This window comes from Syngnathus typhle, linkage group LG5 (genome assembly GCF_033458585.1).
Source record: "Syngnathus typhle isolate RoL2023-S1 ecotype Sweden linkage group LG5, RoL_Styp_1.0, whole genome shotgun sequence".
NCBI lineage: Eukaryota > Metazoa > Chordata > Actinopteri > Syngnathiformes > Syngnathidae > Syngnathus > Syngnathus typhle.
In genome coordinates this window covers 17,611,156-17,626,221 of record NC_083742.1, presented here as the reverse complement: position 1 = coordinate 17,626,221, position 15,066 = coordinate 17,611,156, and the positions used below count along the sequence as shown (strand labels likewise).

At 41.4% G+C, this 15,066-nt stretch overlaps 1 protein-coding gene across 2 annotated transcripts; it reads right to left on the bottom strand.

The window, feature by feature from the left end:
• Nucleotides 1-309: 309 nt before the first annotated feature.
• itga2.2 (integrin, alpha 2 (CD49B, alpha 2 subunit of VLA-2 receptor), tandem duplicate 2) lies at nucleotides 310-10,977 on the bottom strand. 2 transcript variants are annotated; one of them, XM_061279048.1, is made up of 30 exons: nucleotides 10,767-10,976; nucleotides 9,857-9,980; nucleotides 9,437-9,546; nucleotides 9,258-9,349; nucleotides 8,035-8,149; nucleotides 7,821-7,948; nucleotides 7,565-7,713; nucleotides 7,336-7,486; nucleotides 7,086-7,251; nucleotides 6,914-6,990; nucleotides 6,366-6,504; nucleotides 6,135-6,280; nucleotides 5,925-6,068; nucleotides 5,616-5,819; nucleotides 5,421-5,551; nucleotides 5,183-5,346; nucleotides 4,970-5,121; nucleotides 4,781-4,891; nucleotides 4,555-4,640; nucleotides 4,257-4,398; nucleotides 3,430-3,513; nucleotides 3,276-3,352; nucleotides 3,118-3,201; nucleotides 2,928-3,030; nucleotides 2,735-2,845; nucleotides 2,523-2,633; nucleotides 2,332-2,445; nucleotides 2,168-2,257; nucleotides 1,976-2,092; nucleotides 310-1,758 (listed from the first exon to the last, which is right to left on the bottom strand). In XM_061279048.1, exons 1-30 carry the CDS (start codon nucleotides 10,822-10,824, stop codon nucleotides 1,681-1,683), a joined length of 3,558 nt encoding a protein of 1,185 aa, XP_061135032.1. In that variant the 5' UTR covers nucleotides 10,825-10,976; the 3' UTR covers nucleotides 310-1,680. The 2 variants fall into 2 exon arrangements, with proteins under 2 accessions (XP_061135032.1, XP_061135033.1); XM_061279049.1 differs by lacking the exon at nucleotides 9,857-9,980 and having other exon boundaries at nucleotides 10,767-10,977.
• Between the last annotated feature and the right edge of the window lie 4,089 nt (nucleotides 10,978-15,066).

Here is a 15,066-nt window from a genome sequence, read left to right as displayed (position 1 = left end):
AGCACCCAGTTAAGTGGGTCTAAGTAGGTGCCCAATGTGTGTGTGTGTGTGTGTGTGTATTCATTCAAGTAACCCATTCAAGGCCTCCAAATGAGAAAAGCTGGAGAAGGGTTATTTGGATCGAAAGTGCAAAATAATTAACGTTCAGTTGTGATTGCTACGGCAGTTATTAATCGAACCATCTGCTTATTAGTTTGCCAGAGCGCTATTATAGTGAAATTATTAACAGCTCTCAAAACTTGTAGCTGAATGAAAAGCTCTCTGGCTGTGCCAATCAAATGTGGTCAATTACGAACATGACTTTGCTGATGCCAAGTGGGAGACATTTATTCACTTTTCCGAAGCTTGCTTGTACTACAACAACAAAAAGAAATACTGCGCGGTTAGCCGGCGCCCATTAATAAGATTCATACTGCACTCAAGATTAAATCCAAATCAAGTGGTCTGGAGAACATTTGAAGCCATTCGGCAACACAAAGCAAATCAGCCAACATTAAAACTACAAAGTGCAATCAAGGGTCAACTAATGTTGGACAATTACTTAAAATTGACAAATAAAAAGTTGTACCATTGGGACTGTACCAGTCATCCTTTCTTTGTCTTTTTGAATCATCACTGTCCACATTTACAGAACTATCGTGTACAAATAGACTCCTTAAAATATACAGCCAAAGTCAAAACACAAACACATTCTTACAGCACGTGTAGGACAATCTACTGCAACATTTATCGTCAAAACTTAGTGACACACTATTGCTATCGGTAGGAAATGATGACGTGTCCATTTCAGTCCGAGCTGTAAATAAGGTTCTTTGCACACACAAAAAGAAAATGTAATTCAACATAATCACAAATAAATCTGAATTTATGACTGTTAAAAACAGCCAAGAACCGGTCCATGGCAGAGGAAAGCCAATCTGTAATTTGGATCCTGCCGCCCTCTTGTGGTGAAAGTATGCAAGTACACACTTAACGTGTCAAACCAGTTGAAAATTGCTACACATAAAAAAGAAAGACAGATATTGAATTTAAATCGGTTTGATTTGGTGATTTTCTCATTTGACAGTGATGTGAGTTTTAAGCGTTTTAAAGCCCCCCAAATAAAAACATAAATACAAAAAAATATCTCAGACACAACCTTTCAAACCATTCAAACATAAAACCTTAACCACAATTTTATATTACATTATATACAATAAAAATATTTTACGTTTTGTCTTTTTTTGCATTTTCACAAACGATTCACATCCATCCATTACTTTAGAGCTCATTTGACAGAAATCCACTTGCACTCATACATTGACTCATATTCATAGTTATGGACAATTTTCAATTAACCTAATAAGCATGTTTTTGGGAATGTGGGAGAATATGAAAGGGGGCAAAACTTGGAACAGCAAGCCTCAGATATGCTAAGTGCTCACCCACCATGCTGCCACATCACAATTCAATTAGTCCAAAACCAAGAAAAAAAAGTGAGTATCAGTCATGCCAGTAGTTCATGCACACAATAAGCTGAAGTACAGAAAAAGTAAAGAACAGCATATTCATGATGAAGGTGTCACACAAGTTTTTTTTTTTTTTCATCCAATAGTGAGAGACCTTCATTGCGCTTGAGAAGTACCAGTGAGTACATTGGATGAAGATCCAGCGGCGAACATGGTTGATTGTGGTGGCAACTCACAACACCCCATCATCGTGGCTCTGTGCATCTGCGTCTTTTTGCAGCTGCTGGTATTTCCTTTTGAAAAATCCAAACTAGAGGGGGGAGGGGGGGGGGGTCAGGAATGCATGTTGAACCGAGAGAGGGTAATGACTTTGAGCTTCACTGACTGACCGAGCATCATCTTTTTTTAAATACCGTTTTTTTCCATGTATAATGCGCAAAATGTAACTAATTCATTGTCCTAGCCTTCTCAAGAAATACGTTAGCAATATAAGCGATGAGAGTTACATAATGCGGACATGAGCTGACCTTCCACAGCAGAGCGACAGCCAGGCCGAGTAGCACTAGTCCACCGATCACACTGCCGACAATAACTCCCACCGGAACGTCGCCCGTGGCTCCCGGTTTGCTCACTGTAACCACCACCTGTCACGAAACCCAATCAAAAAGTCTCCTCGTGCATGATGTCCCTCCCGAATTCACCAATACGATGGCATTTACCGGCAGCTCTTTGAGGCGGATGATGAATAAATCGGGGTTGGAGCTCTCCACTTCCACGGTGGAGATCAGCTCGGTGGTCTGGTAGAGCGCCTAAACCGACACGCAGCTTTAAAAATGACCACCGTGGGTGAGTGAGCACGACATCAGCTCATTGCAGTAAATACCGTGATAAATGTCCCACTCCAAATCCTTGTTTTGACTTTCACATAATAGTCGCTGCTGACTTCTGCATCTTTGAGGAGACACTTGATCTTCTGGCACTTTGCACTCTGACAATCCTGGAATCCAATCAATCAAGCCATAATCAAGCAAAGGCACAATCGAGGCTCCAAGTTCAATTCTCAACTTGACCGACCAGCTTCTCGACGCCTCGGAGACTCTCCTCGGTAAAAGAGGCTTGGTGGTCCTTGACGCCAATCCTCAGTGGGTCCGCCAAGCCCACGGAATCACAGCTGACGGCACCGCCCTGCACAATTAGCGCCGTGTTATGGATGTTTGATAGGTTGCAGATGAGTAATCTCTGAGATACGCCGGTAAATAAATTATTGAATGTACGTGGCTGCTCACAACTTGCGTGTCCACACTGGTGAGATAGAGGAGCGGGTTTCCCCCCTTGGTGCTCATCGGGAGGGACACGGTCAAGTAAAGGAGGCTAACTGGGAAGTTTCCTGTTGAAATCTTTGAAATGAATCATGATAAAGCAGAGTGATGCCTTCAAGAAGTCACTTTAGGAATGTTGCACCGTATTCATTGATTGCACCTTCACGGTGAAGTTAAACTCGGGTCCAATGTCATCCAACGTTTTCACCATTGTCACCGGTGTGGTGGTTGAATTGGCCACATAGAAGTTGATGTTTGACTTCCTGGAAAGAACAAAACAGCAAATAATCTGATTTGTATACTTGGCTATGTTTCTGATTCTAAATGTATTTGTCAACCAAAAAAATCACCTGGATAAAACAACGCCTGCATCGTATTGAAGAGGAATGGACACGTCCACTCGGTTGTCTGACGGGACCTGCTCTTTACCGTCGCTGCAAAGAAGGCAACTTATAGTAAAAGGAAAAAAAACCATTATTTTTCCTCATTCTTATCTCCAGCAGGTTACCTTTTAGCCTCGAACTTGACCTTTGCCCGACTGAGTGGATGATTGAGGTTGTATTGGAAATTGAGCTGAAATTTCATCTAGGAAGAACCAACACAAGTTTGAGCAAACATGCTGGTGTGAGAGAAAATAAAGAGCTGAGTTTGCTTGCACTCACCATTTGGTCATTTTTTAAAGCCGGGTATCCCACTTGGCAAACAACAGTTTGCTCTTGCGTTGAGGTGCATTTCACTCCTTCGGTCTGTTAAGGATTCAGTCCGCGTCATTTTTTAACTTTCATATTTCAAAACGGATTGAAAGCATCACAGTGTTAAATTTGCTCAGTTCGGTATTTATTTTTTTATTTTTTTATTTATTTATTTACCGTATTTTCCGGACTATAAGGCGCACCTTCAATGAATGGCCCATTTTAAAACTTTGTCCTTATATAAGGCGCACCGGACTATAAGGCGCACCATTAATGCATCATGTCAGATTTTGAATCCAAATCAAATCATTCTCCATTTTATCTTTTTTATTTCAACTTCAGACGCAACAAGTTACTTTATAATCACAAAATAATGATCCATAGTCTTTTTGATTCATGAATCATAGTCTTCAGCGGGCCACTTATGATTGATTTCATGACACAATGCTTCGGGCCAGTTTAAATTTAGGAATATGGTCCATATATAAGGCGCACCGGACTATAAGGCGCACTGTCGGCTTTTGAGAAAATTTTAGGTTTTTAGGTGTGCCTTATAGTCCGGAAAATACGGTATTTATTTATTTATTTATTTATTTATTTATTTATTTATTTATTTATTTATTTATTTATTTAAGACATGGTTCCTCTTTCCCAAATTTCAATCAAATCCACAGTACATTTTACATTCTTTCAATTCAGCACCAATGTCATAATATAATATAAATTGATTCATATTGCTACTAATAGAAAGGCTAGAGCTAATCATAATAATAATAATACACCAAAATACGACTTACGGGAGGAAATACCGAAGAGTAGAAGAGGTTGGCCGAATAGGTGGCCAACACTTGCGTGTTATAAGCATTTTCTTTCTTGTTCTTCACTGTGACCTTGAAAGACAGCTCCTGCTTATTGGTGCTGACCAGAAAAGGAGCTGAGCTGAAACAAATAAGCACACATTATTATGAAGGGATCGGGGTTAAGCAACTCTCATAGTTAAACATTGACGCCAGACATTCACTCCTGTGAGTTCAAAACGCAAACAGGTATCGGAAGACCATAGACATACCGCTAAGTCTCCTGTGGGCATCTTACCTGGTCCCCTCGGTGTCCGTCTTCACGCTCAGCACCAGATCGCTGACGCACACCTCGTCAGAGCCACAGTCCTTAGTGAAGGGGATCTGAAAACACGGGCGCACGTCACACTCTGTAGCTTAAGTCACTCATTCGGGTGTTTTGAAAAGTGTAATCATCAAATATGAGCGTCTGCAAAATGACTAATAACTCCCGAGGCGAGCCGTGAAATGGGACGGCAACTTACAAAGAACTCCCAGGCGGACGTCGAGAAGACGTCAAGGACCGGGTTGGCGTCGGCGTTCCGCTGCTCGATTTCCACCTTCAAACTGACTGAATTGACAAAATCGGGCGTCTCCTGATGCCAAAACAAATATGATCGCATCGGCAAAAGCAGCACAGAGGTCGGAATTACGCAATAGCACTCAGCGACTACCTGCACGTAGACTTGGAAGTCTTGACACTGAATCCCAGTTGATATCTTGGCGTTCTCCGTTAACACGCGCTCATTATTTTTCATGAAGAGTCCTCGGGAGGTCACGCGAGAAGCCTGCAAATCGGCGTCCAGGGTCAAAGTGTAGGTGACATCTAGAAAAAGACAAGACAATTCAGCTGCCGTTACAAAGAAAAGCAAGCCGATCGGATTTACCCATGGGTCCGACTGGATTTTGGGGCCTGAAGGTCGGGCTGAAACAGAGGTTGCTGTTGAAACACGTCATCTTGCGTCCATTGACGTCACAAGATTTGCTGAAAATGTTGATCTTCTCGGGTTTAAAGGAAGCAGTGGCAGAGAGCGTGGCCACACCTCGGGACCTGGAGGACAATTGAAAAAAAAAATCATCCTGGATGACAGACGTGAGACACACTTGGTCGGAACTTGGTCTCACCAGAGCTGGACCACTTTTCCATATGCACCCACTGAGATGTCAGCGAGCGTGTCGTCGTTCAGGTCTTTGTAGCTATCGAGGGAGCGGCCAAAAAACTTCACTTGAGGATCCATTTTAGAACCGTATATTCTCTGAACAAAGACCATGAAACAAGTTGTGTTGGCCATCTCAAACCCACAAAGAACATGTGAGTACCTGCGAGAACTGCTTGTCTAACGTCTTCTTCCTCCCATTGTAGATATAAAGGACGCCTCTTCCTTTGTCCTCTAGGGGCGCTCCGACGACGACGTCATTGTAACCGTCATGGTCCAGGTCGGGAATTGCCGACACGGCTGTCCCGAAACGCCCGTTCTCGGCGGGGGGAGTGCCTTGGAGGAATCCTTGCTCATTCAGGATACCCTTCAGATCACAACGCGAGAGATGGAAATAGAAATAAAAGAAACCGTTCTTAGAAGGCGGCCATTTTAGCAGCAGTGAAAACAAGCGACTGCCGCCGCGTGTCACCTTAGTGACGGTGAAGATGTAAACACGGCCTTGCTCTCTCTTCTGCTCGCTCATAAACATGGGCGCGCTGACCAGCAGCAGGTCCGTCACCCCGTCTTTGTCAACATCCAGCGCGCACAGGACGCCACCAAAATAAGACCCAATCTAGAAGGCAAAAGGCGACGGTTGAGCCATCGGCGTTATGCTGCGGGTTCCGCTCAGTCGGCGTACCTGCTTTCCTCGTTCCGAATCGATGATGGTGAATTGCTTCGGAGCGTTGTAGCTGTAGACGATGACTTGTCCGGAGTGGTTGGAGCGAGGCGCGCCGGCCACAAAATATTCCGCAGCGCCGTCGCTCAGCATGCAGACAGAGTAACCTGCAAAACATCCGATAAAACAAAAGAAGCCATCAAATGGAAGTCTGCTGTATATTGTGGCTTGTCGTCACCGTATGTTTTCTACCTAGCAACGAGCTGTGGTTTCTATCTTGAAGAGTTCCCTCAAAGGCTGAGACGGGGAGAACATCCACTTTGGAGCCCATTTGGTGGACGACGGTTCCGGCCCAACCGTAGGCGCCCACTGCTCCCAGCATCGTCATGTCCTTCAACAGAAAAAGCTGTGAACCAACTTTTGACTTCCACAAAATAGTGACGGTACAGTAGAATGAGAAACTGTTTGTTTTGTCAATCGTACGGCGTCGACGAATCGGGTCTCTTTCAAGCTTTAAAACGTGAACCGGGAGTCGTAGAATGGACTCGCCGACTAATCTGTTCAGTCTACCCTCAGCTAGTTTGTTGTCTAAAAAGAAGAGGGATTGGACGTCCATTACAGTCACATCATTTCTGTCACTCGTCGCTAGGCAGACTACGCATTGCTCAATGACGACTGCCCTTTGGACGATTGAAGGAAATGTAAAATGGCACTGAATAACAAATTAGGAGCTGTTTTTGTACAACTGCTGTCTGTACAACCTCAAACTTGAAAAATACCCAATAAAAGTATCGACGTACCTTTTTGCTAGAGGCGTGAGCGCTAAAGCCCACCTGGGACATCTCCATGTTGAAATTGTCACCCCCTTTCCCCGTGCCTTAAGCAAAGACAAATGGAAACACATTTCAAAAGACTCGCCCGGGAGAGAATCGCCTGTGACGCGCTGAGTGAGCGCCGGAGAATAATACACACCCTCGATGTTGAAGATGCGGCTGCCCAGCGTTCCGGCGATGTTGGACAGGGCCGCTTCTTCGGACACGTTAAAAAAGTAATTTCCTGTGGGCGCGCTGGCGATGGACTTGATTTCCTTGATGAGGTTATCGGTGTCGATGTTGTTTCTGGTGTAGTAGCCCAGCACCTAGAGAGAATGGGAGGGGGAAAAAAATAGGTCCAATATTTCATGATTTTGTTGTTTTAAATACAGCGGTCATTCTCCACTCACAGCGATACCAAAGCGCGTGATTCCTTGCTTTTCACATTCAGCGATGACGGTATCTCTGAAGGGTTGGTCGTGAGACTCGCCGTCCGTCACCACCACCATCACCTTGGAAGCGGTCGGGCGGGCGCCGTAGACGGGATTAAAACCCCACTGACTTCAAGAACAAACGCGGACAAACCATTACACAACGTATACGCACGCGCACACAAGTAGGTCACGCTGTGACACCGACCTGGCATATTCGATGGCGTGGAACGTATTGGTGGAGGAACCTTGCATTTGTTTGAGTTGAGAGGCTGCATTCAGCAACTCCGCTCTGGTTTGGTACTGGTTCAGTGGGAATTCGATCTTGGGCTGGACTGCATACTGGATGACGCTGACCTGGCCACACGGAAAACACACTGTGTGAAGAGATGATCATTTGTTTCCTTCTACAGGAAACACAAAAAATGATTCTGCAGATGGTCGACCAAAACGGTCGGTGTCACCTGGGTGTTTTGGGGTCCGATTTCAAGGGTCGGTAAGAGCTTCTCGATGAACTCCCTCATCGGAGCCCACGGGTAGATGCTGTTGGAGCCGTCCAGTACGATCACGATGTCCATCGGCCCACCACAAGCTGCAAAGGAGGCAAACAAGGTATGAGGGGGTACGGCGAGGGGGTGTGCTGAGGATTATTGAAGGTGCTTGTTGGCTGGCTCTCACTCTGGACGGCAGGAGCAAAGGCAGGTTGAGGCTGAAAGAGGGGGCTGAGTCTGGAGCATATTCCAGGGTAGTAGTTTTGATCGCCACACCTCTGTGCCCAAAGGGGACCGCATGTCTGCGCAGCAATACAAGATGGAGGACCATTTGAACATACTGTAGCTGTATCGTTTTTGCTTTTTGAACCCACCTTTTGTACGTTCATTTATTCTCTGTATGTATGTATGTATGTATGTATGTATGTATGTATGTATGTATGTATGTATGTATGTATGTATGTATGTATGTATGTATGTATGTATGTATGTATGTATGTATGTATGTATGTAGAAAGGGCTAGTTAATAAGCCACGGTGTGTCGTGAATCTCGAGGAGTTCCATTTTTAGAATTAAACTATTCAACCAAATTAATTATGATGAACCTTTTATAATAAAAAAATACATGCATATATTCATATACACATATATATATATATATATATATATATATATACACACACACACACATACATACATATATACATATACATACATACATACATACATATACATATAAATACATACATACATGCATACATACATACATACGTATATATAAATAAACCAGAAGGCTATATAAAATATTGTTATTACTTTACAATGTTCTATCTATCTCATGCAGAGGGTAAGATACTTTTTTTTTTCCCAGCATCCTCATCTTATCTACTTTCTCAATGGTGTCGGTCGAGAAGACACTCAGATACCACCACAGCCTTTTTTTTAAAAAAAATATATATATACACTACCGTTCAAAAGTTTGGGGTCACAAAATTGTTTGGGTGACCCCAAACTTTTGAACGGTAGTGTAAATATTATTATAATAAAATATTATGAATTAAATATTGTAAATTATATCTTATATTTGTATAAGATTATATATATAATCTATGAATATAAGTATACATATATATTATAAGATTTTTTACACAGAAAATTATATATATAATCTATAAATAATTATCTAAATAAATATATACACTACCGTTCAAAAGTTTGGGGTCACCCAAACAATTTTGTGACCCCAAATGTTTGAACGGTAGTGTATATATGTATATATTTTTTTTTTAATCATCTTGTTCACTCTCCTTCCTGTTCTTTTTTGTGTGTGTATCTTCTTAGAAATGTTGTGAATTGATAGACAGACAGACAGACAGGCAGGCAGACAGACAGACAAGACGGCCGCGTACCATCAGACCATTGACTGCAGGCAGACGGGTCAGGGTCATGCCAAGAGACATGTTGACGTTGACGTTGTTCACATCTGGAATACTGATGGAATCTGAGGGGATATGAGGCTCATTTTATTTGTTTGTTCAGAGCGGCGCCGGGTGAGGCTCAAAGGTTAAAGATAGAAGCCACACCTCACCTTCAATATTCAGCTTGTCGCAGGTGGTTCTTGCCCCTGACACTGGACACTTGTACAAGTCCCCCTTCCTGTTTTGAGTATAACCACTCCAAGGAGCACCAACCAGAAGCCTACACACACGACAATATTTATCTCTTTCTTGCTTGTCACAATATTTGGGGGAAAGAGACTTAGTCTTTGTCAAGAGGAATAAACTGCATTTGCGTCAGCTTCCTCAGACGCTCAGTAAAAGCAAACACGACACTCCTCCAGACGATGAATCAGCGTTGGCTGACGACTAACCGTACACTTGTTGCACTAAATCCTCAACTTTCCTAACAACTCTGCGTAAGACATTTAGAAACGTTGGAAAGCACGGGGAAGTAACGATGGGTCATTGAAATAAAAAAAAAAAAAAAAAAAACTGTCAATGATTGTTACCATTTGCCCTCATGGTTGCTGGCCTGTTGGACCGTGTAGCCAAATTCTTCCACCGGCGGCCCGCTGAAAATCTTAGCCCCCGCAGTGCCCACATTGAAGGAGCGCGAGAGGCCGATTCTGTCAGCTGGTGGAAGACACGCATGAATGAATAAATCATTAGGAATAGTAAGCTGCTGCCATTTCTAACTTCTCCTACAATATAATACTTAAATTTGCCACGGTATGTTGTGGGAATCCTGTCATTTCACTATTTTTACCGGATGGGGCGGCCAAGGATATCACAGGGGATCCGCAAAATTTGTCATTTTTTTGAATAACATTTTTTGATCTGTCCAAAAGTCAATTATCTCTTGGTGTCACCTCCTCTAGCTTCGCCACTGGTTGGTTGTCAGGTAACGGGGTGGAAATTTAAAATGTTTTTTCATGCAATCCATCCCAAAAAAATAAAATCCACAATCACTCAGCTTTGACTCATGGTGGCAACAACACAACAAAAAGCATGACTACAAAAGTATTGGAAGGCAAAGGGACATCCTGTAGGAAGTGCATCCATGTGAACTTCCCCCCCCCCCCCGAGGACATGGAATCTATCACAGGCATACAAGTCCACACAGGCACAAGGCTTGAGGAATGTGAACGTTCACCAGCGCAGCAACCACGCCCGTTTGCCCCCAACACAACTTAACCTAACCTCACTTTTTGAAATCACATTTTATTTGCTACATCAGCAAATAGACGGATGTCATTTCAGCGCTGACGCGTACTAATCACGTCATTGGTTTAAATAGCTAATTACGCGTCTTTCAATCTGCTGCAACCCACTTGTGACAAATAAGTGTATAGAAGGGACGTCGGAGCATGGGCATCCCATTGGAGACAAGTTGAAGCGGAGAAAATGTTCAATACTCACTAATGACAATCAACGCAAAGCAGACGACGAGGTAGTCCATGGTCCACTTCGATTCCATTTGACGGAAAGGCTTCAATGCAGCCGCAGTATAGACTCTGCTCACCGATCGCTACTAAGCACTGACACACGTTTCCTCAGCAAGAACCTGCGTGCGCGTGCGTACTTTTGTGTCTGTGGTAACTTTGACTCAGCTATGCGCGCGCCCCTGATGATTGCTGGACTGCATGAGGGGGCGTGGAGGATGTAAGTTAGGAAATAAGCACAACACCATTTCAGGCATGTTAACTCTAGCCCACTGTAAAAAAAAGAAAAAAAAAATCTACAAAACTGCCAGTACAAGACTACTTATCGGTCATAAGATTACACCTGCACAGTAGACAAAATATGTAATTTATTGGGAAATGTAACTTTATTTTGTTGTGGTAGTGTTTCAGAACTATACTGCAATCTATTTTTTCAAAGATATAGTTGAGCAACTTCAACCGCGTCATCACGTCCGTCCGCAAACGACAGATTCTACACACTGAATGCATCATTTGAGAAAGAATTTTCGGAGTTGCTGCCTTTCCTCCTGCCGTGTTTTGGGTGACGCAACTCTAATGACGTCACCAAAACGCGGACATTATAGCGTTTTAACAATTAAGTCTTTGTTATGGATTGGGCATGTGGAATTTGAAAAATGTGGCCTCATCTGTCGGGTCTCAAGACTTGCCGTATACATTCATTTTTGGCATCATTTAATTGCTATGTGGTCTGACAAAAAGGGCAGATACGCGATTACGGTCGGGACACTAGAATTAACGACCAGGTAGGGTAGTTGACCTGACCATCAGGAGTCATTAAGAAGTTTTTTTTGTTTTGTTTTTTTCACGAGTGGGAGGATGAATCGTGCCAAATTAGTCTCAGATTACGCTATATATATATAAAAAAAAAAGTCTCGGGGGAGGCAGAGATCGGGCAGACAAACAAAACTTGCGTTAATGATTCAACCCAAATCATAAAGCGAGGTCAAGAATTAAGGCATACACAAACATGCGCCTGCTCTCTTTGTATACTACACGGATAGTGTGTCAAGATTTTACGAATGCATACATAGAACTGCTTCTTTCCCCGGCCTAGTCAGAATCAAAAGGGACAAAAACAAAGGGCAACAGTTTCATGAATGACGAAATGCGTGAGTCAGCACCATCAACATCCAAAATTCTTCTCCCCCAAATAGGCGTGACGTCATTTGCACACTTTATTCAGATTATGCTCCAACGCACCTTCCAGTAGCCACACAATTGCATTGTAAATTTAAACACTGGATCTGTTTCAACTTCCTCAGGAAGGAGTGTATTTGTTTGTACTGTTTCCTTAGCACATAGGGGATTTTTTTTTTTTAGCGGATAGCGTTATACAATAGCTGTCCTGATCACATTTAGAGCCATTTATCCTAGATTGTTGACTCATGTTTAGTGACACAAAATTTCTACTTGGGCCCCACATAACGTAACAATGTCGACAAGCCGTTAAAAATCCCCACTGACTCATGAGTCTAGCTTTTGATCCGTACACTTTGTCCCTGCGTTGGTTGTGGGAATTGCTTCATTAATCCCAAACACTATTTCAAGTCAAAAATTCAAAGTCAAAGTCAAAGTCACTTATAGCCTCATAATAAATAAATAAATAAATAAATAAATAAATAAATAAATAAATAAATAAATAAATAAATAAATAAATAAATAAATAAATAAATAAATAAATTGCTTCATTCATCCCAAACACTATTTGTCACTTATACCCTCATAATAAATACATACATACATACATACATACATAAATAAATAAATAAATAAATAAATAAATAAATAAATAAATAAATAAATAAATAAATAAATAAATAAATAAATAAATAAATAAATAAATAAATAAATAAATAAATAAATAAATAAATAAATAAATAGGACATTCAAACATCACTGTTGTCTCCCGCAGTCAGAGTTTCACCGTGTGATTTTGGATTCACCTTTTACGACCACCGTTTATAAAACACATACCCGCACTATTGAAATTGAAAGGATTGCAACACTGAGCTAATCCCTCTTTTGCACTCATTTGCTGAGCCCTGCGACTCTTTTCTTAGCGCGCACCCACAAAGGCGCATGCGCACAGAGACTGCACATAGACAGCGGTTCTGTAGGGTGCAAGACATCCTAAATTGTATCCATAATATTGAATTCTCCCACAGCTAATAATAGGGGAAAAAACAAATTTTACAAACGTATTTGCGTTTGTTTTTAAATACGCACCGAATATAAAGATACAGTTTGAACTCACCTCGGGTGAATTTAGAGTCGTGGGGGTTCGTTCCATCTCATTGCCAGCAGAGGGCGCACTTTGTAGGGTGCATTTTTTCACGGGGGGCTCTCCATCTGAAAGAGACAAAACGTCTGTCCGATGTTTAAATTTCAGTTAAACATCATTGTATGGTACAATTAGGATATTGTGAGACCCAATTTCACTATTACGAGACATGCGCAGCGACTTCAAACAGCATTCAGTTCAAAACAAAAACACAAATCTCAACAGTTTTTCAGTCTTGGCGAGTCTTGGAAGTCTGATGATGACCAACTGCTTCATCTCATTTCCAAGGTTACTTTGAGCTCGCTCAGAGATGGCAACAATGCATTTGACAAACTGGGGCATGTTAATTAAATACCAAGTTGTCCTGATAAAGAGCAGAGCCGATGGAAAAAAAAAAGATGCCAACTATGTTGCACTGCTGTTGGAAAAAGGCATGTCACCTGCCTAGACAGATAATCATGCATTACAGCTAATGTTATGTTATTTAAGAAGCTTCTGTAGACTTCATGGCACAACGTTGGCAGATGAAGGCACACTTATGTCATCCACAGGGTGGAACACGCCTTCGTAACCTACTTAGAAAACACAAATAACAAATGGTCACATCATAAAGATTTAATTGCAGGCAAACAATACTGTAAATATTGTAAGCACACAATATAGTATCAAAGAACGTTCCTTTTGAGAGCCTCTGTGGTTGCCAATAAACAGTCCTTGAGTTCCTGCCTATGGCTCGGAGCAGGGTGCACCAAACGTCCATTTTTCTCTGGACTTGAATCCACTGGCTACTCGCAGTGAGACTTATCATTGATTTTCTCCCGACTGCAATCGTTGCGACCCTCAGTGAGAAGGGGCAGTTTCCTCCAACATGTGGAAAGACCTAAAGTGTGTTCCTCTCCTGATTGGCATGTATTGGGCATGTGCTTCAGGTAAGCAATTTGTATCTTTAGTCCATTGAAACAACAGTAAAGAGCTGGAATGTACTGTACTGTGAGTTAGCACGACTGCATCTGCTTATATTCTAACATTACGGTGCCTGAGATAAAAAATAAAATAAAAAAATCATTGCAATGTCACACATTTGGACGACAAAAACTTTGAAGAATCCTCATTATTCGGACACTTTGATGTAGTTGCTGTGTACGTCAATTGTCCCGGACCGAACCTTTCTTGTTATCGAGGCTTGCCTTTATCATCATTTTCATTATTCATGTGGGCTGCTGTTGTGTCCGAACAAACGAGCAACTTGACTTTGAAATGACGAGCTAAAACCGTTGAATCAAGTGTCTTTGCGTTTTCTTACGAGCCCCGCTTGTGAATTTTAAGTGCGCACTGGCTGTCAGTATAATGTATTGAAGTTGAGCATATAACTTCAAAATATTCAATCTAAAATTGCTCTTTTATTTTGAAAACCGAATGTGTTTATATGTGCTGTCGCGTTACTGGGCTTTTCCTTCCATCTATTTTTTCCGGGTTAACTTTTGTTTTTCCATCGCTCTGTTTTTTTTTAATTTTTTTTTAAATTCCTAAAACATGCGACACTTAGATGAGTTGCACCGTTAGGGTTAAAGACAGAGAATGTCAACAAGGCACAAGAATAATAATAAACGATATATAATAATAATAATAATAATAATGATAATAGTGATCATAGTGATAATACTAGTTTAATAATAATAAAAGTAATATATTTATTATGATTAATAATGATAATAATAATAATAGTGATAATGATAATAATAATAATAAACAGGAATAATCATTTCTTACAGCCCTTTATACAATATATTATGCACATGTGTATATAGACAAGATAATTCTTGGCGCCCCTATTATAAAAATATTTTCATGATTTATATGAGCGAATTATAATGAATAATAATCAATCATTATTAGTGATTATTATTAACAGTTTCTTACAGTTCTTGATACAGTATTAGCAATCATTTCTTAC